This window comes from Cibotium barometz, chromosome 25, assembly GCF_041138505.1.
Source record: "Cibotium barometz isolate CiBa-2024 chromosome 25, ASM4113850v1, whole genome shotgun sequence".
Taxonomy (NCBI): Eukaryota; Viridiplantae; Streptophyta; class Polypodiopsida; order Cyatheales; family Cibotiaceae; genus Cibotium; species Cibotium barometz.
The window spans coordinates 54,676,859-54,703,276 of record NC_141070.1 but is presented as its reverse complement, the minus strand read 5'-3'; the positions used below and the strand labels follow the sequence as shown (position 1 = coordinate 54,703,276).

Below are 26,418 nucleotides of genomic sequence, written 5' to 3'. Positions count from 1 at the left end.
TTGGCAATTTGAGGGCTAAAAAAAAAACATAGGGTTTTGCAAAATAGGGCTTGGAAGTCACTAATTGGCACAGTTCGACTAAGCAAAAAAAAGTGGTCCAAAAGTTAAGAAAAAAATTGAGAGAGAGTTTTTGAAAATATCCGATGGAGCACGTGGAGCGTGGCAAAAACACCTTAAATAGTGACCGTTCGTGCCACGTGGTAAACATGATTGCATGACACATGTGTCCAACGGTCCTATGTACGATGGATTCGAGGTATAAAAAGTTAATTTTCTTGAAAACATTTCTATTTTTCACCGACACGGTATCAAGCGAGATCACTCATTCGAATTTCTCGGAATCTCCCTTGCCCTTCTCACCCATATCAAGCGATAGATCTCATTCCCTATCACTTGGCCATACCAATTCAAGCTAGAACCAAGCGATTGCACATTTCCAATACTTTTGGAAGCCTTCAATCGCTTAGTTCCATCTCCATTTGTCATTGCCCAAATCAAGCGATTGTGATTATCCAACTACTTTGGATCCGCTCCATCGCTTCGTTCGGGATCCTCCCCTATCACTTGGCCATACCGAATCAAGCTAGAACCAAGCGACTGCACATTTCCAGTACTTTTGGAAGCCTTCAATCGCTTAGTTTCATCTCCATTTGTCATTGCCCCAATCAAGCGATAGTCTTTATCCAACTTCTTTGGATCCGCCCCATCGCTTTGTTCGGGCCACTGTAAGTTTTTTTAATCTCAACACACAAATCACCTTGATCGGGTCTCTTTTTTTTCTTTACTTCAATGGCGAGGACAAAACAAACTGCAAGGAAAGTCTATCCCCCTTTGGAGACTGAAAAAGCTGAAGATAAACCAGGATCTTCCAAAAAGCTAGTTGGCGATGAAAAACAAGAAAAGCCTCCTCCAAAGCCTCGTGCTAGGGCAACAGCAAGAAAGAGATTAAACTATCAGGTGAAGTCATTAAGAGAGATCAGAGCGGCACAGAAATCTACTAGTCTTCTCATCCCTCAACTGCCATTTATTCGGGTTGTCAGGGACATATCAGGTGAAGTCATTGAGAGAGATCAGAGCGGCACAGAAATCTACTAGTCTTCTCATCCCTCGACTGCCATTTATTCGGGTTGTCAGGGACATATCAGAAAGGTTAGTTGGCAAAATGAGAAACACAAATCTTGATAAAGTCCGATGGGAGTCACAGGCCCTTATGTGTCTTCAAGAGGCTGCTGAAGATTTTTTAATCGACTTTATGAATGATGGATACATCGCTGCTGCATTTGCTCATAGGATCACTCTTATGAGCAAAGATTTTGTGCTTGTGTCCAGACTTAGATACAAGTTTGACAAAGCTTTGGAACCCATTCCAAGTCAAGATATGAGGGCTTTTGAAATTCTTAATATTCCTCCAACAAGACAACCCAAACAATTAGTTGTTATTGAAGATATTTCTCATACTTATAGTACAAGAAAAGCTCAGGATATTAAAGAAGAAGTGGAGAAAGAGAGAGAGCAGGAGAAGATTACAGAGGATGCCATTCTTTCTCAGCAAGCTAAAATTCTTCATGCATCCAATTCAGAGCTTTATCAGAATGTAACAGGTCAAATGATAGTAGATGTCTCCATGCATGGAGAGGATGAGGTTTATTGTGACATTGCCCCTGAAGACACAAGTATACTTGTTAATCACAATATTGAGATATCTAACACAGTCCTCTTCATCTGTCTGAGGTTTGTGTCTATTTCCTTTTGCTTTCTTGATGAATTTCTCAGATTCCATATTTTGTTGATATATTTTGTTTATGTCTCCAGATGTCTTATGAGGGATCTTCATGACTCAATGGCTATGCAAGTGACCATTCTTGATCCCCTTGTTACACAGTGCCTTTTCAATAGGCAAGGGGATCTTGCAAGTTTTCTCAAAAACTTTGATATGCTGACATGCAATTACATTGTATACCCTTATGTTGAAGTGTAAGACTCACACTCAATTATCTTTTGTCCATCATTACAATATTCATAACTAATTGCAGTATTCATCTTATCACAGAGGCCATTGGAGTCTTATTATCTTCAATCTATTGGATAGAGATGTAATCTTTATGAATTCTTTAGCATCCATTCATGGGAGAAGTAAAATGTAAGAATCAACTTTACCATGGTTTATGTTCTAGAGCAATATTTTGTATGTTTTTAATTGTTTGGTTGACCCTCAATATTTTATGCTTGCAGTGCTGCCAAACTTATCTTGAGTTTTCTAGGTTCCACCTATGAAGACTACAAACTTGAAGATTTTAAGTACTACAATCAGGAAGTTCCTTTGCAGAAAGACTCAACATCTTGTGGATGGATGGTGCTTGCTAATGCTTGGAGATATCTTGAGTCAAGATTTAGAATGACAACACTTACTGTAAGTTCATGTAATAATAGCATTGATTGATTTGGTCAATACATTTAGTGACTTTGTCATATTAAGAAATTTTCTTATTTTCTTTTGCCTTAGTTGCATGAATATCCAGATTCTTGGGTAAGTTGGGTAAGGGAGAAGGCAGTGTCTATGGTTTTGGACAGATCTATCAATCCAGTTGATCCTAATTCCCCCTTTCCACCTAATAAAGGAGCCAAGGATACAACTTCAAAGAAAAGAAAAAAGGAGGAGAAGGAAAGCCATGTCAAGGATGGCTCATCCAAAAAGAAAAAGACCTCTGCCAAAGAGAAGAAGAAAAGAAAGAAGAGCCCTACTAAGAGCAGATCTTCCAAGGGAAAAAAGAGTCATTCTAAAGAGAAGACCCATTCTAAAGGAAAGAGCCCTCAGGCTACAGAGAAGAGCCCTAGCCCTCCTGCTAAAGAGAAGAGCCCTAGCCCTCCTGCTAAAGAGAAGAGCCCTAGCCCTCCTGCCAAAGAGAAGAGCTCTTCACCAGCTCAAGAGAAGACTCCTATCAAAGAGAAGACCCTAGCCTTCCTGCCAAAGAGAAGAGCTCTTCACTAGCTCAAGAGAAGACTCCTATTAAAGAGAAGACCCCTGTCAAAGAGAAAACCCCAAGCAAAGAGAAGACCCCTGTCAAAGAGAAGAGTGCTACTAAAGGTCTTCCGTTTCACTCACCAGTGAAATTTAAAATTCAGAAGCGTCGTTCATCCAACAAAGAAAGTAAGAGGGTAAATGTTGGCTCTCCATTCAATTTCTTTTTCATGTTCCCCAAGAAGACTGCCAAGTCTCCAAAGCCAACCTCCAAAGAACCTTCTCCAAAACCAGACCCCACTGCCAAATCTCCCCTGCCAACACCTAAAGCTCTCAGAGAAGAGCCCAACTTACCACCAGTTGGAATCTTCCTTTCCAACACCTCAAGAGCTCAAAACTCCAGAACTTGAACCTTAATCAGCCAAATTTGATCGAAGCAAACAGAAGAGAGAAAGATTCTCTAAAGAACCAGGGTCATCCCATGCCAAAAGAAAAGTTGATTTTGTTGAGTGATTCCACAAATTGGCTTTTGTTTTGTTCATTTTGTCCATATGAACACACCCTTTTTGGGACTATATTCTGTACTTAAATTCAGTATCAATAATTTGATATTCAACTGTTAAACCTTGTTTTGTGTTGTGAACAATATGTTGACCATTTTTGTAAAGAAGTCGAGACGAAATTAAGCAGAATATATTGATTACATTATTGGAGAAATCCTTTTCAGCTTTACAAACTTGCCCTTGCAAGTGGCTCAAATACAACTTTTTTTGGGGGGAGACATGTGATGCATGAGGTTACACTCTCCATCCTTGTACTGACAACAATATCATCTACTTTGAATCTATATTCAGGTGATGTTTTGTCCAGAAACTCAAGCGACTCTCTTACATGTTGTAGTCTCCAGTTTGATGTTATTATGAGGTTCCTAGGATCTATGAATGGATGGACTATGATGTTAAATTCAAACTCTGGACAATTCTCTTCAAAATCCAAAGGGACCCAACTACCAAGCTTGCTTTTCCCTTGCAAGTGGCTCAAATACAACTTTTTTTGGGGGGAGACATGTGATGCATGAGGTTACACTCTCCATCCTTGTACTAACAACAATATCATCTACTTTGAATCTATATTCAGGTGATGTTTTGTCCAGAAACTCAAGCGACTCTCTTACATGTTGTAGTCTCCAGTTTGATGTTATTATGAGGTTCCTAGGATCTATGAATGGATGGACTATGATGTTAAATTCAAACTCTGGACAATTCTCTTCAAAATCCAAAGGGACCCAACTACCAAGCTTGCTTTTCCATCTCCTATAGTCATAGCCCAAAACTAGGGATTGACGACATAGTTGGTATGAGATAGACATAGAATTTGGGCTTACTCTACAACTGATATTGTCGCCAATATGAAAAGTTTCCTTGGTACTCCATCCTTCTCCAAGTACAGTGTCCAGATCAGTCGTAGATAATCTTCTATTAAGCCACATCGTTCTTGTCCTCTCCAATTCCATTGTATTGAAACATGCCACAAAGACATGTATAGGCAAGAACCATTGAATTTTTATCCTTCTTGAAATCCTTCCAGGAGACATAGCTTTAAGAATATCATCTTTGATTTTGGATTTGAAGCTTGTTATGGTATTTGGATCAGGAACTTCCCATTCCAGTGACATTAATGTGGGAATAGGTATGTCATATAATTCTCCATGAACACCTTCTCTTGATGGAACCCTGTATTCTGCAAAATACACAAATATATCCACTGATTTGTAAAATGAAGGTGGTTTGTCTGCATACATTACATCTGCAATCCCCTTGTGAATTGCTTTGAATGTGCCACTTAAGCTCTCAACAGCCTGCCACTCCACAGCTGTTGATGGAAAGATAACTGAAATTAAACAAACAACAAATATATCAGAAGGAGAAATATTGTGTTGTATCAAATAGATAAAGTTTTGTTAAATTACAATAAGAATGGAGAATTGGATGTTCATCCAAGTTCAACACCATGTCTTTGGCCATGTAGACATGTTGAACTTTTGCAAGCCACCCATGTCGGTCACTTTGAAGGCAAGAACACGACCTTTCCAATGGGATTTCACTTCATTTCGCTTGGTTCTTTTCACCCTGTGGGCACCTTTGCAAGAGGGAAGCATTGTTACCCAATCATTCACACGAAAAGACATGGGTTTCCAAACACCATCCTCTCTGGTGTTATGAAAATCACAAGAAGTTATATTATGAGAAGGACGACGTGAGGACGCCATAGAAGCTCACAGATGAGAGAAAAATAGTGAGTCTTTTGAAAATGCAAAGAAAGGAGAATAAGCCATATGCCAAAATGGAGGGAAGGTGGAAAAGGGAATGAGCCATACCAAAATGGAGGGAAGGTGGAAAAGGGAATGAGCCATACCAAAATGGAGGGAAGGTGGAAAGTAGACGTTTGAAAAAATTTGGTGATTTGTCATTAATAGCGTTGTTTTCAGAGCCTGAAAAGAGAAGATTTCGTATCTTCCTGCTTGATTTTTTGAAATATAAAATGGAACAAGATGTCACTATTTTGGACCCAAACTTTAATGTTAGCCATCGTAAACGTCTAAATTAAACCGTTTTAGCTGTTCGCCACTAAAATAGAACCGTTAAGAAGACATTTAGAGAAGACAAGAATGCCATACTTTTGTATACGTGTCAATTTACAATTGGACAATTTCTTAATCCTTAGATTAACAAACAGCCCTTTTCTAGCCGTTTTTGGCCCTAATGGCTTCAAGAGCGTGTGGTAGCAAGTTAGGATGAATTCCTAAGTGATGTACTTCATGGATATATTATGAGAGTAGTCATTGTAATAGCATCAGGCCTCTTATGAGCCTAAAGTGCCCGGCCGGCCATAGTTTAAGTGAGTGAACACTTATGGCCATGTATATAAGTGAATTTCTCTCATAATACAACATACTCTCCCATTGTGCAATTGAGTCTTGCTCTTGCTAATCCTCTTGCTAATCTCTCCCTAATGCATGCTAGTGAGTGTGTGTGAGTGAAGTGAGGTGAGAGGAGGGATGAGGACCCGTAGTACAACGCGGCAGTGTGACAACGCTCACCGGGAGACGCGGTTGAATTGCTTCTCAAGGAGTTGTAGAGCTTGGAGACCTCAAGGGTTACGAGCTCGGCCATTGGAAAGATCTTCAGGAAAGATCTTCACGAACAGTTGCGGTTCACCTGGTAATCTCTTTTTGGATGTGTTTCAAAGAGGGTTAGGGTGAGCCATAACAGTCTACCCGGTTGAGGTTGTAGGAGTGAGTGCATTACTGTCTGGATAAGAGATACTCATGTCGGGTCTACACAGACCTTGAGGAGAAGAACAATAGTGAATAGGTTAATGAACAGAGTTCTAAGGCATTGTACGGTAGTACTCAAGAATGGATTGGTCCTTGCCTTACTATTGCTTTCTCTCTATTCGCCTCTGTCTATTTAGTGTTTAAGTTATTCTTGTCTAGATGTGGAAGACTTTCTAGAATCTGGCTAGCCATAAGAACTAACCGATTGTGCATTCATGATCAACCTCCCCACACTTAGGCAGTTGGTGGCTCAACATCCTAGCATTGGCTTATTGCATTGGGCACAACTGCATTAGTCATTGCTCCTTCTGAGCCGACTAGGTGGTTTGGAATCACGTAAGTGCTGAGTCCTGACCACACACCAACAAGCCCATACCAAATTACACAACAAATATGATTCACTACATTTGAACTCATCACTACACTAGATGGTGTGAAACTACCCAAGCCAATGAACATATTCAGATTGAAGCCATACTTTGGAAGGTTGCAACCCTGGCTCATTCGATTGTGTGAATGTAGTTGATGGAAGGCAATTAGGATTCACATGCACTTGTTGCATCTCTTACTGCTTGGGTGCATATATTCCAACTATGTATCCGACTAGAGTTTCTCCATGTGCCAATCAAACACAATTATTTTGCATGCACTACCTTTCTTTCTTAGGCTAGAGAAAAAATACATTTTTTATTTTGTTTTCCTTTGCACAATCTCAATATTGGCGCGTTTCCACTGTGCTTGTGGCACGGGACACCACTGGCGCCCCGACCTCGGCCCTTGGTATCATGACTGGGGATCGCCACTTCATTCATTCATTCATCAGTGGGATCACTATGAATGAAGGCCCTCTGCCCATCAATCTGAGAGGTGGGGATCTCTGGTCAAAACCATACGTGCAAGTTTCCTCGCATGTGGCTCTTTTGTGATGACTTATGGAGATTTACGAGAACTACCGGGCCTAAACCGTGGGATGTGTCCCACATAAGGGTACATGGGGCCAGAATGTATGAGAACCGTTCGACTATGACCTCGTTTCCTGAGCACAGGGGGAACCGCGTGCGAAATGGGCTGGCAAGAGCAACAACTTGTTTCACTCTCGTAATTCGTTTAATGCGCTACCATTCTAAAATTTTCACGATCTCCAAATCATGATGCCCTTCTAATTTTGTCATGTTGAGATCTTGGGATGCACACACATGGCCATGAACCACCACCCCCATTACCGTTATGCATATAGCCACACATGTTAGGGTGTTTGTAAATTTTTTATTTTGTTTTCAATCAATTTGAGATTTCTACTATGTTATGTTGTAATCATGATTTGCTTTCTCTTACTATGTAAGCTTACACCTAACAATACTCTTCTCCCCATGGACGCGCTGCATACTCCCATGTTCCTCCTTCCTAGCTCAAGAAGAGACTCACAAGCAATGGTTGGAGTGCACCGGGCTAAAATATAGTATACAACACTTCCATGATGGGACACATAATAGTGAACATCATCCTTGCCTTGCCCAACTGCACCACCTTAACTAAAGTCCAGATACAATAATTGAGGAAACATTTGCACACGTGTTTGGACTACCAACAGAAGGCATAATTGCTAATGCAACACTGGCATCAAATGACAAGATGTTGAAGACATTCATAAAAAAAAATGGCAAGGAATATAAGAGGTATCATCTTGCCTTGTCAATGGAAGGCAAAAGAAGCTCAAGTTTGACGTAGAGAAGATCAATCTACTTCACAAACTTACATGACCATGTTTGATCCACACCTCTAGTTAACATTTCCCACTAAGCCACCCCACAATCTTGCCCACAAAACTAAGATCCACATCCCTTCAAGGAAGAGCATGGCTTATGGGTGTCCACTAACATTGCACTGAAGGGGCTCCGTCAAGCCAGAACACGGAAAATTAGAGCTTCAAAAATAACTACCTCCATGCTGTCACCTATCAAAAACAGGTTAACCTTCAGGAGGCCCAAGGAACTTCGGTGTAAATAGGACGTAGAACACACTGTCCTAGCAGGAAACAAAAGCACAAAGATATAAGCAAACAAACAGATAGGCCCGACTTCCTTTACATTGAACTCTGCTTTCATTCATGACTTAGTGTTCCTGGAGAAAAAATTGGGTCATTTACAATATGCCATGGCAAGTGAACACAACCTAGCTAACTGTGAAGATGATGTCGCCTTTCAGATAGTGTCCATTGTCCTTCCACGATGATAGAGAGAGAGAGAGAGAGAGAGAGAGAAGAGGAGGGCAGGTTGGGGGGTAGGGCTGTGGGGGCAGGGTAAGCGAGCTAGCAACTAAGAGATCAATGTTATGTCATTATTGTCATCCCAGTTGGGAGGAAACCTTTTTAGACAGGAGATAGCTCATACTCTTTACTACTTGAAATCAAAAATTTCATCAATAGACCTTCCATCAGCCTCAAATGTTGAAAACCCCTTGATCAGATCATCCGGGTCCTCCATATCACCCATGTAGGAGCCTTCTGTTATCTTGATTGTTGAGGTTGAGCGGACCACCACATCTGGGTTCCTTTCATCCACCTCCTGTTTCACTTGAGTGGATTTCTCATGGACAGTGGTGGTACTTGTCAACTCAAAACCAGGCCTGGCACTCTCAGAAACTTCACGGGATGAAGGAATGCTTTGTTGCTCACTCTTCTCCAAGGACTTTGACGTTACAACTTTCTTACCATTAATCATCTGTATAAGCATCACCAGTAAAAAAAATTTGACACAGTGTGTGTGTGTGTGTGTGTGTGTGTGTGTGTGGATATATGATGATTCCTTTTTTCTTTTCAAAACAACAAATTCAGATAAACAAGAAAAGAGCCAACTCACATATTTTCCCGTGGCTGGATTTCTGTATAACACTATGTAGTCCCCCTCTTGAAGGTGATGTGATCTCACAAAATTGCCTGTATTCACAAGAAATTTCTTCATTAATCGTCGCTTTACAATGGGACTCTTTGACAGCCGTGCTTGGATGATTAAAAAGATGAAATGGTGCCACTCACACAGACTGTTAATTATAACACACAAGGTAAGAGACAAAAATGTTTCACTTATTTTAGTGATGCGATATTGCTACTTCATTTCACAAAAAGTGTGCTCAACTTTCATGTAATAAGTAATGCCTGGTGCTTGGTTAATCATCTTTTATTTACACTAATGGCTTATTCTTGATTCTTACTTGACTCGTGAGATATTTTAGCCTGCCTTTGTTAAAAAGGCAGGACGAAGACACCTACAATATTTGCTTAGGGAACAGCTCAAATATTAAAAAAGGATCAAAATAATTGAAATAAGATAAAAGAGAAAATACCAAACTAGAGACATCCTCTTCTTGGGTGACTTCAATGCACAAAAATACAGCTTGTAGGTCAATCTCTTTGATTTTGAGGACCCTATTCTATTGCATGAGCTCGATCTGGAGAACATGGGGACACGGAGGGTATCAAGAGACAAGTCATGATGGCTCTCTTCAAGTGGTCTCACCTATTTTCCGCATGGTGGAGGCTCCAACGCACCGACTATTTTCATGGGATCCCCAACCTTAGCCCAACACATCCATGACTTCATCCCCCCCCCCGCCCGTGCGGCAAGAGACTTCTAGTAAGTATGACTTTTTTTTTAACAAAAAGGGAGATTTAAAATCAAGCAAGGAGGAAATCTCGACCAATCTGGTGCCTTGGGCTGCCCACAAGGTCCCATATGAGGGGTAGTGAAAAATATGCCATGATCCCAACGGCCATGCTCTCGGATATCCTTGAAATCCTAGCCCAAGTGGCCATGGGCATGTGGATAATTACACCAAAGCCTGCAAATGCACTGTGTAACATAAACCAAAGTGCACTCCATGGCCTCAGTGCATCTAGCCTTTCCAAATGTGCCAGGCTTTGATGCTAGCAATGATCTCCCATGCTGTGTCCAACCTCTGTGCTGGTGATAACTCTAGCCTATCTTGAAGACGGCACCGCCGACCCACTCCCTTCATGACCATATCTCTATCGTTCTTCCCCTCAAACCTAAGTTAAGGGCCCAACCGTGTCAACCAAGCAATAGCACCAAAACAAATGTAGGCATCCCTCCTCATCCTTCCAAAAAGGTGTGCTATTGCAATTCAAATCCTCTGTGCCTCCTTGCACTCCCATAAGCAATGGTAGACTGTCTCTGAAGCTCCTGCACATCTCGGACAAGCTGGGCTAGCACCAACGACTGATCTCCACTAGTTGGTGGCAAGACCACCATGTAGAGAAAGCCAAATAAAAGAGGAAATCTTCGTTTCCTGTAAGAGTGCCACAACCTCCGCCAAAAAGCTCTCTAAATGTCAAGGGTGGGCATGCTTTTCATGGCGTTAAAAGCATCCCTCCACTCCCACTCACAGGGGTCCTAGTGCACAGTGTAACTAAAGAAGGGCATGCTTTTCATGGAGTTAAAAGCATCCCTCCACTCCCACTCACTGGTTATATAAGGACACCCATCATATAATAAGAGGCTCCAAGAATCTATAATCATCCCTTGTCGCTGAAAAGACGAGGCCCTTCCACGAAGTTCCCTGTGATCCTGGTTGGGTATGGCTACATCCATCTGCATAATCCTCTAACTAGTGCCCCTCAAGTGATGTGTGCCAAGCATTCTCTCATCCTCCGTGAGGCCCTTGAACGTCTTCCAATCCAACATTGTGGGGAAAAGAGTCACCGAAGAGCAACCCGCTAGATATGCGTGCAGCCCCCAAGAGGTCTACCATATTCATCCAAAATCAAGTCATTCCACACGATGGGCTGCCTGTTAGCCTTCTCAACTAACTGCGAAGGAATATGAACCAAGAAACTCCTCATGCAATCCCAAGCTCACAAAAGAGATCTCACCAAAGGCGAAGAAGGTGGTTGGTGCTCTGCATCTGAAAAAATAAAATGTGGGCTGTAAATCCAATCACCTCCCCTAATAACCTCGTAATCTGCTGCAGAAGAAAGTCCTTCCAAGGCTCACTACCAAGAAGAAAACCTCTGACAACCAACTTACAAAGCAAAGCCTTACACTGCACTTCGGGGTGTTCAATCCTCCCCCTTGCTTAGTCATAATAATGGTATCCCAAGCTACTCTCGCCCTTGTCTGTACAATGCCATCTAATCAAGACCAAAGGAAGTTCCGAATAAGCTAATGAAGCTGGCCAATGCATCCCTTATGAAAAACCCAGCACAACATTGTTAAATATTATTGGTGTGAAATAAACAAGTGCTAGGTGGTTGTGTAAACAAGGACTATATTTTGTCACTAGTCGGGGGACCCGGAACGATAAGCAGGCATTTCAAATATACCAGACAGAGCTTTGAAACACAACGGAAGAACCATAAACAATATAAAAACACCACACTACGCCGGAACGACTGGCCCCCCCTTAGGAACTTTATTCAAACAGAAGGTTTTCAGATACCAAGGTGCGGGTGTAGACTTGCACCTGATTTTCCACAAAGCATCAGCAACTTTTCATAGAGCACATACAATACTCAACCTTGTCCCTCTTTGCAAAAGATGGGCCACAATACAGCCCAAAGCTGTCACAAAACAGTCCCAAAAACTGTCTCAACACAGTCCATAAATCAGCCCAACCCTGCCAAAACCCACTGTTAAGAGAGAAAAGAGCACTGCTGTGTCATGTGCACAGTGTGTATCTACCGTGTGCTACATGCACGCAAGACTTGCTTCAAGGTTTGGGGAAGCTTGGAGCTAGGTAGAGGCTGGTGAATTAGGGATAGACTAACGGGTGGGCACCCAAGTGTGGACGCCCGATGACCGGCCAAGAGCCTATTAAAGGGTGGCCAAGGTTAGTCATTATTGATATAGAGCCTCACATGATTTGTGAGAGCTCTATGGTCTAGAGCCTGAATCTAGTGCAGACGTGCACCTGCTTTATGCAGCCGAGGCCGACAGCAATCTCGAGGCCGTAGCTTCGTGGCGGTATGGGACATCCCGAGATAGAGATTGGTCGGTACGTCCATCTAGTTAGCTCAGCTCGTGACTTGGTGGGGACAGCCAAGTCTGTGGGCTTATCCACGGCTGTCATGGTTGGGAGGTGAGTCAGGCCTGCACCCCCTTCTTGTTAAGTTGTTTGTTTGTTTGTTTGCAAGTTTCGAGTCTCGTACCAAGAGCGTTCTACGAGGAGATCCTATGGGGATTTGACAGTGGTATCAGAGCGTGCCTCGTGAACGAGCAAGTCGGTAGGTAGAGAAGATGAGGTCGAAGAAAGGTATGTGTTCAAGAAGCTTGCTGTTTTGTTTATGCATGCAGCTGTTTTTTCAGATAGTATGTTATTTTTTCATCAAAGTACCCATGATGAGGGAGTAGGTGGTTTAGCAAGATTGTTTGCTTTGCAAGAAGAGGGCTGGATGTGAAGCGATTGCTGGCCGGGTATTGCTGATCGTGTACTGCTGGCCGGGTACAGTTGTACTGCTATTGTAGGCGCAAGTGAGTAGGCGGCTCGGCTATGCAAGCAGCTAGGCCTTTGTAGGCTGCCATGCTGGCAGGCACCCAGGCCTACGCCGGCACCATGCTGGCAGGCGCCTAGGCCTACGCAGGTAGGCACCCAGGCGAGGCTGGCAGGCGCCTAGGCCTATGCCGACAGGTGCCCAGACCAGGCTCGTAGGCGCCCAGGCCTACGCAGGCGGCCGGCAGGCGCCCAGGCCATGCTGGCTGGCGCCCAAGCCTACGCAGGTAGCCGTGCGCAGGCGGCCAGGCCTAGGCGCAGACAACCATGGCCACCCGAGCAAAGGCAACACCGGCAGCAAGGCAGGCTGGCGGCACTAATTCCAAGAGGGGAGAGAAAAAAAAACAGTAAAAGCATTGAAACGCCGAATTCAGTTGCTTTTGTTTTTTTTAGATTAAACTTTTTTTTTAAAGAGTTTAAAGGCTCCCTTAAGGTTTAAAGGTGTTTTTTTTTAAAGTGTACACACACACACACACACACACACACACACACACAAGAGCAAAAGCTCAAGTTGCTTTTGGGGAAGATTATATAAACCCCTTAAGTGGGCTTCTTGCCACACATCTCTCAAGTTTTCAAGCTCTCAAGCTCTCAAGTTCTCTAGCACTTTCTTGTGCAAGATCAAATTTTCTCGATCAAGTGGAAGGATCGTGTTGAGGAGGACGCTACATGGGAGACATTGACTACTCTTCAGAGATATTACCCTGGCTTCTTAGTGCGCTCAGGAGTGAGCTCTTAGAGGAAGGGGAGTATGTCATGTACACAGTGTGTATCTACCGTGTGCTACACGCACGCAAGACTAGCTTCGAGGTTTGGGGAAGCTTGGAGCTAGGCAGGCTGATTGGCGAGCTGAGTTAGGGATAGACTAACGGGCGGGCACCCAAGTGTGGATGCCCGATGACCGGCCAAGAGCCTATAAAAGGGTGGCCAAGGTTAGTCATTATTGATAGAGTCTCGCATGATTTGTGAGAGCTCTATGGTCTAGAGCCTGGATCTAGTGCATACGTGCACCTGCTTTATGTAGCTGAGGCCGACAGCAGTCTCGAGGCCCGCGAGGGTAGCTTCGTGGCAGTATGGGACGTCACGAGGTAAAGATTGGTCGGTATGTCCATCTAGTTAGCTCAACTCGTGACTCGGTGGGGACACCCAAGTCTGTGGGCTTGCTGCCCACGGCTGTCATGGTTGGGAGGTGAGTCAAGCCTGCACCCCCTTCTTGTTTGTTTGTTTGTTTGCAGGTTTCGAGTCTCATACCAGGAGCGTTCTACGAGGAGATCCTATGGGGATTTGACATGCTGTACAACCAGTTTACAGAGCAGCCAACAAGGAAGGAGTTTGCAACTGTACAGCCAGTTCACAGGCGGACAGAAGAAGTAAATCACAGCACTACAGTCTACCTGCTCCAAAACAAGGGAACAGAGAGAGAATACACCCTGCTGTACTATCAGCTTGGAGGTGGCCAGCAAGCAAGAAGCTCACCAGGCAACCAGTTTTTCAAAGCGACTAGTGGAGAGCTGTTGTCAGTGGTGGCCAGATATGAGGGCGGGACAAGTACAGAGAAGAGAGAGAACAATGTTGTACGGCCAAATTCTCCTGTGCGCATTTTCCCCATAAGCGAACAGCCTCTTCATGCTTTTTAATGATTCAGCCATGCGCCCTTTAGATGGAATCGGCCAGCCTAAAAAGATGTGCGAAGCTTTTCCTTTTTTTTTTTGCCAAAGTGGCCCTGTCATGTGCACAGTGTGTATCTACCGTGTGCTACACGCACGCAAGACTAGTTTCGAGGCTTGGGGAAGCTTGGAACTAGGCAAGCTGATTGACGAGCTCAGTTAGGGATATACTAACGGGTGGGCACCCAAGTATGGACGGGCGGGCGCCCAAGTGTGCACGTCCGATGACCGGCCAAGAGCCTATAAAAGGGTGGCCAAGGTTAGTTATTGGGATATAGAGAGTCTCACGAGTTTGTGAGAGCTCTATGGTCTTGGAGCCTGGATCTAGTGCAGACGTGCACATGCTTTACGCAGCTGAGGCCGGCAGCAATCTCGAGGCCCGCGAGGGCAGCTTCGTGGCGGTATGGAACGTCGCGAGGAGGAGATTGGTCGGTACGTCATCCTAGTTAGCTCAGCTCGTGGCTCGGTGGGGACAGCCAAGACTGTGGGCTTGCCCACGGCTGTCATGGTTGGGAGGTGAGTCAGGCCTGCACCCCCTTGTTTGTTTGTTCGTTTGTTTGCAGGATTCGAGTCGCGTACCAAGAACGATCACAAGGAGATCCGTGGGGATTTGACAGGCCCTCCTTACTAAAGATGTCCAAGCCTTTAATTTGTTTAGCCAACCTTTCTATAAATAACAAAAGTTGGCCCTCTTTTAGTGTCCAGACAATAAAAAAAATATCCTTCAAAGATGGGCACCTAGCTTTTATTGACTTTGAAGGGCACAAACTGTCTCACATGTCCATGGATCCACGCCCCGAACAATACGATGTCTGGCCAAACTTTAATGATGTCTGAACACATTGACTTATAAACCATATTGGTTTGTAAGTCACATAGTTGATGAAATCCCATAGAGCTCATGCTTTGTAGCATTTTTTCAGGCCAATCTTCACCCAGCTTTCTTTTGTGGGAAAATCCCCGTTCACACCTTGGCTCTACTTAGTGTGTGAAACATTGGTCAAGACTGGTGAAGGGACTAAATGGTAACAATTTAGGCTTAAATAAAGTGGTTCCAATGTGTGGGAACAATTGCTAGTGTCTAAGTCTTTTGTGTGGGAACAACCTCTCAAAAAGATATTATGTAAAGTAGTGATGTGTCAAAGTGACACCTATTAGGGACACTTGGCATCATATTTGGCCTATGGCATATGTGATGGTAGCATACACAGCAGTGAGCGCTTTCCCTCTCTCTCATTGGCTGGCCGTACAGGTGGGCAGCAGCCTCTTCACCCCCTTCGTTCGCTTCCGTACATTGCAGCAGCACGCGACTGGTGATCTCCGTTTCCTGAGTGCTGGCCGTACAGCAGGGCAGCAACGCGCACTCTCTCTCTCTCCTGATTTGCTGACCGTACAGCAGCTTTCCTTCGCCTGAGAGCTGGTCATACAGCAGGTTTCTCTTTCTCTTCATCACTCCCTTCTGGCCACTCTTTCTGGGGCTGCTTTAGGGAGGAATCTGGGATTGTTTTGACGACTTTTCTCGGGCTGTTTTTGCAAGAAATCTGGAACAGTTTTGAGAGCTTTTCTGGGGTTGTTTTGAAGGAATCAGGGACTGATTTGAGAATTCCTCTCGGAAAGATTTGAGGCTCTGAAGCTAAGCTTCTTTTTTCGCTCCCTGAAGCTTTCGCTCCCCCCCTGCTCGCGTTGCCGCCTGCACACTCTCCCCCCTCCCCACCCTCGCGTCTGCTCCCCCCCAATCGATGTGATGAAACTCTAAGCTGACCAATAGCCACTCGGGAGCCGTGTGGTAAAAATCCCTCCACTATAAATCCATCATCAGTGATACTCATGAGGTGATCTCTGTAGTATAGCATCTTCGGTGGAAGAGGCTGTGTAGGCGATATCCATGTCTCTCGTGTATAGAGCTGCCATAGGTCGTGTCTCAATACTCTGTTCCTCTCACTATGAGAGAGACGAATATGTGGTGCATCCCTATCATACTGGAATGGTGGTAGATGATCCATGTCTAGGCCATGCTGTGAGAACCAATGTGTGACCTGTGCATACCATGATCCTCTATCTCCTGCCTCAGCCAGGTGTCTAGATGCCTCAAAAGCTCTGTATGACAATCTGTCCTGTGGCATCTCTCTGAATCTGTCTAGCAGGCATATAGTCTAGAATATGGCCTCTACCATCATAGGAGGCGCAGCAAACTCTGCTCGGATAATGTCATGAGGTACTGACGGTTTGTTGCGTATCATGTGTGCCATCATGAGGGCCTGTGGTCTCTCTATATGTGTCCACCAATGGGTAGCAAGGCCTGCCCCCCATACTGCTACTCCATACATCAGTGCCGGTGTGACTAATGTGTCAAATAGCCACCCCTTCGTCCGGGGCTCCTGAAAATGTACCTGGTGGCATTGTCTCTCTAGCATAGCCAATGTTGCATATCACCGTGTCAATCTAGCTCTGGCTGCTACAGAGAAGGTAACCCCTAGGTAGTACACGTATGATGTCACCACCTCCACCTGGCGTCCTACGAGAGTGAATGTTAGCTGACTCCTGCCCTGTCTCGATGTATGAAAGACCATAACCTTGGTTTTCCCAAGGTTCACAGTAAGACCCCTCTGTGTGCAGAAATCATGGAGTGCATGTAGATGTTGCTGTAGACCTCCTGGAGACTCAAACACTAATACAATATCATCAGCATAAAGCATAATATGTGCTGAGGTACCTGCTAGATCTACTCCATCTCCGCCTCCCCGTGTAATGAAGTCAGCCACCTCATCAATGTATATAACCCAAATAGCATGGGGGAAAGTGGGCATCCTTGCTTCACACCAATGGTGCTAGCAATAGTCTCGGACATACCTCCTGGGCATCTGACTCGCCCAAAAACCTGCTCATATAATGCATAGATGCCCCATGTCATATCTGCTGGTATGCCAAGAGACTACAGGCGCTGAAAGAGCCTCTCTCGTGGTACTGTGTCAAATGCCTTGCGGAAATCCACAAAGCAGCAACAAAGCTTTCTCTTTCTCACTCTGGCCTAATCAATCATACATCTCAAAGTGAATACATGGTCACTGCACCATAGAGTTTGGCCAACACGTGGCCAACCATAACCGTCCTATAGTTGCTTGGATCGAGCATATCCCCTGTTTTGTGGATCGGCACAATGGTGTGGATCGTCCATTCCGCAGGCAAACCATCTGCTAGTGCCCTGTTAAACAGGTGTGCAAGAAAAGAAGCCAAAGAATCTACTGCATATATGAGATGCTCACCCTGTAGGCCCATATGGTCGGCAGCCCGTCCATGCTGTAGGCAGCGGATAGCTTCCTTTACCATCGAGTGGGTAAAGCAGCTAGCTGTGGTAGGTCGAGGCTCCTGTGGCTGAGGTATAGGTGGCTGCTGTGGGAGTGGTATAGGCCCTCAAGCCTCTGCATATGTGTGCCATGTGTGTGGGTCTGCAATAGGTGTCGGTGTTCGGGGCTCTTTGAAGTGCCGCCATGAGATAGGGCTATCTCTACTCATGAAGAAATGGAAGATCTCTAGCTCCTGTATCTCTGCGAAGGCCCGCCTTTTGCGGCGAGTAAGTCTCCTCATCTCTCTCCTCGACTCCTGCTTTGTGATGGCTCCCAAGGCTCTCTGTATGCGAAGCCGTGAGTATAGGGCTATGCACTCGTCATCATACCATCTCATCTGGGGCACAGTCCCAGATCTCGCACGCTCTCCTGAGTGGACACGATGTGGGAAGCTCTGTAATGCAGCCGTGTGTAGGAGTGATGCCAGCTAGGCTGTAATGGTATCCATAGGTGCCAGGGGATCCATGAGAGGGAGAGAAATGAAATGAAATGTTATATTAACGTCTTCAAAAGGCCATAATGACCTATGAGACCAAAAAGTTACATCATGGTGGATCTGATACAATGTCTAGATAAAAAACCAGAAAATGAAAAATAAAGATGATACTACTGGCACCTAGAAAATGAAACTGGAACTGGAAGATAAACAGAAACCCTTATAGGGTGAATATAGTGAAGGGGGGGGGGGGGGGTGTACGCTATGGAGGTGAGTGGAGTACAGTGAGGGGATACAATATCATATGGGACGGGGGGGTACACTATGGAGGTGCCTCCATCTCATAATATGTGCCGCATCGGACGCTGGCGGATCTCCTCAATATCCTCTGTGGCTAGCTGAGCAAGGAAGGCCCGCTTCTTCCTTCGCACAAGGCGCCGGAAGGCAATACGTGACTGTCGGTGAGTAGTGACTCCCAAAGCAACCTCCCGCTGCAGTCGGGCTCTTGTCTCTCTGCACTCCTCATCATACCAGCTGTTCTGGGGCATACACCGAGAACGCTGTCTCTGGCCAGGCTGAGTATGTGGATATGCCTCTCTCGCTGCATCCTGTAAAGTCTCTGTCAGTATATGGGTCAGCTCCTCCAAAGGTCTCCCTGGCTCCTCTGTGTACAGACGTCTATAGATCCCATCTGTGTAGACAGCATCAGTCTCTGAAGTAAAAGTATATCAAGTGTGATCTGCCCCTCGTGTCCTCTGAGCTGTGGTAAAGTGAAAAGAGATGGTCAAACAACTGTGAAGTCCTCAATGCATGAAACAAAGCTCGGCATAGCCATAACATAATCTACTGTGCTAGCACCATGTCTATGTGGAAAGCAAGTAAATCCAGCTGACGGAAACCTCTGCAAGCCATTAAGTATGGCCAACCCATGTGCATTCCCCATATCTACCAAATATCTCCCATACTCTGTGCGCTCCACATCCTGTGAGCGTCTGTCTAATCCCATATCCAGAGTGTCCAGCTCTCTGAGCATCTCCTCTGAGGTATCATAAAAGGCTGTCTGGCGGTTTCCCGTCCGAGCATTAAAGTCCCCTAGCAAGATGATGTCTCCATCCCTAGAGAACTCCCATATGACATCATCTAGCACAGAGAAAGGAGACTGCCCTCTAGGTGTTGCATATGTTGATGTACTAGGAGCAAAATAGCATATGGCAATATACAGGAATCTGCCTGTGTCGGCCCTCAGTCTCACCCACATATATCTGGCCTGATCATCTCTCCGAACGATGTGTAGAAGCGGTTGCAGCTCCTCCCTGAAAAGAACTGCCACCCCCCTATCCTCTACTACTGTGTACCGATCTCGTCCCTACTCTGCAAGCTGTCTCCCATCTATATCCTGTCACCTGTGGCATCGTCTGACCAGGGGCCTGGTGAGTCTCCGAGTAGAAGACTATCTCTCTATCTCTAAAGCTGTCCTCAAAGGCACCTACATCAAGTCTGAGGGATCCATTGCAGTTCCAGGCTGCCAGCTTTAATTTGGTCCCATAGGTCTCGCACCTTCATGTAGAGCATCGCTCCACGATGACCACCCTCCCTTCTCTATAAAATGCTATCTTTCCCTTTTCTCTTGCCGCCCTAATCTCTGGCATGACTTCCTTCATATGTGCAAGCTGTGAAAGAGTAAGATCGTCACCAAGAAAAATGCCTGTATTCTTTAAAGTGGGTCGCCTCTTCAAGAACTCCTTCTTCGCCTCAATAGAGGGGAAGCGAAATATGAGAGCTCTTTCCTTTGATGTTTCCCCATTGCCTCCGCTTTTTTTGCCTACTCTCCAGGCTTTTGCGTGTGCCAGACTGTCAATCCCCATCAACACCATAAGCTCTTTCACCTCCTCTTCAACTTTATCCCCATCTTTAAGGCCGGTAATCCTCACATGCAAAGCACGTGTACGTCTTCGTTGCTCCTCTTCCAAAGTCATGTTAATGATTGTAGGTGTAGGGGTTGTTATCTCCTTACCTTTACCCTTCTTGGTGACCTCTATCCACTTCTCCGCTTCATCCATCTTCCTTTGAGTCTTGGTGATGACTTTCACCCATGAGGAAGTCTTCGCTTCGTGTTGCTTCTCTTCTTCCTTAATTGCCTGTACTTGTTCCTTGATAACCTTGAGCTCTTCTATCATGGATGGCTGAATTTCACCTTCTTCAAGTCCACCATTTGCCTTAGCCTCTGCAAGCTCCCCCTGAAGAGCTGAAATTACGCCTTTGAGCATGTTGACTTCCCCGTGAAGGTCTTTGACTTCTGCTATGAGGTCTTCCTTCTCCTCGTTCCACCGCTTACCCTCATTGAATACCATTTGGAGAAAGTTGGCTTTCTCCTTCCACCATCCCTCCATCTCCGCCTTCCATTCCTTCATCTCCTTTTCCACATTTGTTATCCTCTTGTTTGTGACCATAAAGGTCGCCTTCGTCGGGTTGCGCAAGGGGGAAGCCATGGAAGAAGCGAGAGAGAGAGAGTTATGTTGCTGCCTTGGGGGCCTGAGCAAGGGTGGGTGGGAAAAAGGGGCCCACACCCTAGCAGAGAGAGAGGCGGGCCAGCATATTTGAGAAAGGGTGGGTGCCAGCAGTACTGTGCGGCGGACAGAGAGGACGGCTACGAGAGAGAAAGCGGCGAACAGGGCAGCCGGCGGGAGGGAGGGCAGCAGGTTCGAAGAGAGAGAAAGTTGGGAGGGAGGCGACAGGTTCGAAGAGAGAGAGGGAGGCGAGCAGTGAGGGGGCAACGAGCAGGGCGAACAGCAGGCGAGCAGTGAGAGGGCGGCGAGCAGGGCAAACAGCAAGCAAGCAATGAGGGGGCGGCGAGCAGTGAGGGAGGCGAACAGCAAGCGCGGGCAGTGAGGGGGCGGAGAGAGAGAGAGAGAGAGAGAGAGAGAGAGAGAGAGAGAGAGAGAGAGAGAGATTAACGTCTACGAGAGGCCAAAGTCGGCCTATGAGACAAAAAATAATACAATTGTGTTCTTCCGGTCATCGGAAGAAAAGAAACAAAAGAAAAAGTGTGCATGTGTCTGGATACAACTGTGAATCATCATGGATCGGTGGAGCCCATATACAAACAATATAAGGGGGGTGGGGATGTGGATGGAGTGCTAAGGCAAGATGCATCTCTATATGCTGAAGGGGTAGTACAAGCATGCTATGCAGATCTATGTCTAACTCCATCCAGTGCCATAAGAGGGATATAAGATATCATACATCGCCGATGCTGAGGCTGTGAATGGCATGAACATGTACCCTGAGTCTGAATGAAAGCGAGCTAGCCTCTCCTGTGTCTCCATCTGGTGTCTCATTCGGAAAGCTGCTATCTCTTGGTGACGGAGTCGGGGTGCTCTATGTCCAGTCTGTCTAGCTCTCCTCCTGGCTCTCAATTCCTCTGCTCTCTATGCGGTCACCCCACGTGGTACATCAGCTGGCACTGGCATAGCTCTCTGGAAGAAATCTGTGAGCTGGGACTGTCTCCCACCCCTAGTGGGAGCGGGTGTCTGGAGGAGTCTCTCTCGAGAACTATGAAGCTCTAGTAGTAGTCTGCCAAGTTGTCGCTAGTCCGAGGCCTCCATCAACTGATGTAGTGAAGAGTGCTCCTCAAACAATCCTGCATATCTATCTCTGAAATTCACTATTTTCTTATTTATCTTGCTCCTAAAGTACCTAAAATAGTCACAACAAGCAGGGTACAGGGCCTCTTGGGGTGGATAGAGTAGAACGCTATCCTATTAGAAATCGCCTAACAAAAGAAGCACAACAACAATTGCCTCTTGTGTTTGGTTCGAAGGGTGAGGTCATCTCGCCATGGGATGGTCATTACCCTTTGACACGTGCTCGGGAACTCCAAGGACAATCTGAGATCACAAATACCATGTCTAAAAATGCAATGCTTAAAAGGTTCGTGATTTGGCAGATTGTCCTGGGCCTAGTACACGGCCTTGTTTTTTCCTTTTCTGGGAAGGCTTATGAAAATTGTACAATGGAATGTAAAGGGTATTTCTTCGCGCCAAAAGCAGTTCAGGCTTTGGCGTACAACTTTTTGTCATGGTTGGGATGTTTTGTGTGCAGTTGAACATAAGCAGCATAAGTTGGCTGGCAAAGCCTATGTATATAAGGGATTTCATGTTTTCTACAGCGGACATCCTGCTTCGCAGTCAGGTGTTATGTTTGCTGTTCGTTCGCAGTTTCAGCCTTCTCTTGTGATTCAAGATGTTCATGGAAGATTTCTAGTGATACAGATTGTTTGGGATGATACGCCTTTATGGTTGTTAGGGGTGTATGCTCCAAATAATGCTCGTGCATGCCGTTTGCTGTGGAATGACTTGTGTGCTCTTTCAATCTCTCATCCTGGCTTTGTGATGGGGGACTTTAATATGTGTGTCTCCAGGGAGCAAGCCACGTCACCTCATTCTGTAATGGATGGCCCGGAGAGAAAGGCGTGGGAAGCTTTTGCAGCAAGGTCGCTAAAACAAGACATGTGGTCTTGGTTGCATTCAGATGAAAGGGGTTACACTTATGCCTCACAACAGTTTCGGGGCACTTATGCTAGATTGGATAGGATGTATATTTTACATCAAGATCTCTTTTTGCCAGAGGTTCTTACTATGATGGTTGATCAGCAACAGGTTTTGTCAGATCATTGGCCGCTTGTGTTTGAAATGGTCTATCATCCTGTGGATGCATATAAAGGCTTGTTGGGACGCTTGCCTTTGCGCTTAAATCACACTTTTTTGGAGCATGAAGTTTTTGATGTTTATATGCGTCAGTTGATACGACATTTCTCCACAAGAGTGTCCATGGCTGATTATCATGCTTGGCCAGTGTTCCTTACCAACACTCGGAAATTAGCACGTCATTATGGTCTTGCTAATGCCTCTATACAAAAACAGCATGTGGCCCTCCTTGAGTCGCTTTTAAAGGGCTTGCAGGCGTTCATGTTTACTGACTCTATGGATGCTGAAGTTGCGGATGCCATAGAATGGCTGAAAAAGGAGCTATCTAGGGTGCAGGAAGCACAATATGTTCGCTTCAAACTACTTGCACGTCTTGATGCTTTGCGGGATGCTAACTGTCAATCTCATCGCTTCTATGATAAGTTGCATCAAAAACATATGCGTGAGAATATTGTTAGGCTGATGGATGCCAAAGGCAACCTTGTTACTCAACCTTCTGAGGTTATTCAGCATTGCATCAGGTTTTATGAAGATTTGCTTGCCCCTCGAGAGGATGTCTCACCGGCTGTCCTGGCTGCAAGGGAGTCATTGTTTGCTGAAGTACGATATCAAGTTGACCCTGATGTGGCGGTTCAGCTTGATGCTCCTGTTACTCAAGGGGAAGTGGAAGCTGTTCTCTCCAAACTTCCCATGGGAAAGAGCCCTGGTTGGGATGGTTTGACAAATGAGTTTTTCCGAAAATATGCTGATCAGCTTGCAGAGCCTTTGACGCTTATTTGTCAAAGGGTTTGGGATGAGGGATATATGCCTGCCGATTGGAAGTTGGGCATACTTCGTTTGTTGCCCAAAGTCCCTTCGCCTACTTCTTTGGCTCAATGGCGCCCGATCTCACTTATGGGTATTATGTATAAAATCTTTACAAAGATTTTTGCCAATCGCTTGCAGAAGGTGCTTCCTACTCTTGTTCATCCGTATCAATATGGATTTGTGCATGGCAGGAATATTTTGCATAATATTCTTAATGTTCAAATTGGAGTGGATTATGCCAAGGCAAAGAAGCAAGAGATTGTGATGGTGCAGCTGGATCTTGAAAAAGCTTTTGATCATGTCAGCTGGTCTTTCCTTTCTCAGTTAATGACAGCCATGGGCTTTGGTCCCAAAATGGCTAATTTGGTGCATTTACTTGGCTCTGGCTCTATCACGCGGATTATGCTCAATGGAGGACTTTCGGATGGTATTTCTCTCACCCGTTCTCTCCGGCAGGGCTGTCCTCTTAGCCCTCTTTTCTTTGCCATTGCCACTCATCCTATGTTATCTCGCCTAGATGCTATGGCATCGCATGGTGAAGTGGTTGGTTTGCATCTCCCTCATGGCAAGCAATTGGTTGCTCAAGCCCTTGCGGATGATACTTTTATGTTTCTCAGGGCCGAAAAAGCCAATATAGATCGAGCAATGGAAGCTTGGAATAATTTTGCATTGGCTTCTGGGCTGAAAATAAATTCATCAAAATCAGCCCTCATTGTATGCACGGAATTTGATCTTGAGGCATTAGGGTGGCAAGGCCGTGTGGTGCATACAGGAGACATTGTTCGTCATCTTGGATATCCGGTGGGTGTGGATGTGGACCCCCAAGCGCTTCTTGCTTGGATTTCTGCTCGGATCTCAGATAAATTTGTGTATTGGAAAGCTCAAGGGTGGCCTATGCATGTGAGGGTTAAGGTAGCTCAGGTTATTATGCTTAGCATGATTTCCTATTTTTTACCTTTGCTACCTTGGACGCACAAATCTCTCATCCGTTTGGTTGCTCCCATTCGGTTTATGCTGTGGAAGAGGCAAGGAAATATTATGGGTCAAACATGGATAGCTTGGAATCACATTACGACGCCCAAAAGAATGGGTGGGGCTGCTTTACTGGATGTCCGCTTGCATATGGTGGCGCGTAGGTGGGCGCTTTTTCAGGATATGTGTTTGCAAGAGCAGCCTTGGGTTTTCATGGCTCATGACTTGATTGAGTTGGAGGGATTGTCACATGGGCGGACACGTGTGCAGGCTTCATGGTGGGACATTGTGAATGCGGCTCATCCTGTCCGTATTCGCTCATCACACATTTTATCGCATATTCTCCTTTCTTGGCATGAAGTTCTACTGTTGGCTCGGTGGGATCCTGGTCATGAAAGACTACTTTTGAACTCTTTGCAGTTCGAAACATTTGTGGAGTCGCGTGTCATTGTTTGGCCAGACAGAGATGCTTCACGCATACGACTCAACCGCATGGTCAGGCTAGGCTTGGTTAGAATCCGAGATGCTGTGATACCTGGTCGTGACAGGCCATATTCATTTCGTCGTATTCGGCAGCACTTTAGGGTTCCTCGGATATTTCAGCCACTATGGCCTGACATCATGCATGCAGTTGAGCCTTTTACTCCATTGCCTCGGCCATCTGCAGATCAGCCTTGGCTTGATTGGGCACTATGTAAATCTGGTGACTTGATATCACTCTCAGCTAACCAGGTCTATCATAAGCTTGTATCAGAGAAAGATTGGGTTTCAGCCAAGGCCAATAAAGTGTGGGGATTGCACAAGTCTAAATCATGGTGGCAGAAAACTCTTATGAGTGGTTGGCAGTCTAAACTCCCTTACCAAGGTAAGGTTTTCATTTGGAGGATGTTGGTGGGAGGGTTACCTACACGGGATCAACTGAGCCGTCGTAAAATTACACTGGCCTCTTGCTTCTTCTGCACGACATGCACTGAAACAGTTATGCATCTGTTCATGAGTTGTCCAGTGGCCCGTCAGATTTGGTCTTTTGTCTCTCGCGTTTGGGAGGCAGTAGAGAGGTCTACTGTTTCGGCTCATCAGTGGATATTTGGGATTTGTCCTCAAGTCATTACTTCATATAGCCACCTTGTGATATTCCATTTCCTTAGATGGACAGGACTTTGGCATATTTGGACTACACGGAATGGGTTCATTTTTGATTCCTTGTCTGGAATACATGGGCACATTCTACGTATCCGCGGTTTGCTGCTTTGGCAGTTTTCTTCTCTTCTCTCAACTCAGCTACTGGATGCAGATGTTATTTCCTTATGGTCTACGGCGGCTCGGCTGGCTCATCTTTGATGCTTCTATCTGGGATGCTTATTTGGCTAGGAGGCTTTCTTATTAGTGTACAGGTTTGCATGGTCATGATCCTTTAGAGGATCTTTTGTGGGGGTTTTGTTTGGGGCCATAGGTTCTGTGTGAGCCATGTGGCTGATGTACATTTTACATATAATATAAAACACCATTTCACGAAAAAAAAAAAAAAAAAAAAAAAGAGAGAGAGAGAGAGATGAAATGAAATGAAATGTTATATTAACGTCTTCAAAAGGCCATAATGACCTATGAGACCAAAAAGTTACCTCATGGTGGATCTGATACAATGTCTGGATAAAAAACCAGAAAATGAAAAATAAAGATGATACT

The 26,418-nt window shown here is 45.3% G+C and overlaps 1 protein-coding gene across 1 annotated transcript in view; it reads right to left on the bottom strand.

Annotated features, from left to right (window-relative positions):
• Nucleotides 1-8,378: 8,378 nt before the first annotated feature.
• Nucleotides 8,379-26,418, bottom strand: part of LOC147624744 (uncharacterized) — a 76,513-nt gene continuing 58,473 nt past the window's right edge. Inside the window, exons 6-7 of the mRNA XM_086820020.1 lie at nt 9,155-9,231; nt 8,379-9,016 (exon numbers count right to left, since the gene is read on the bottom strand). Coding sequence (XP_086676146.1) covers nt 8,693-9,016; nt 9,155-9,231 — 401 coding nt within the window. The 3' untranslated portion in view covers nt 8,379-8,692. The remainder of the gene's footprint in view (nt 9,017-9,154; nt 9,232-26,418) is intronic.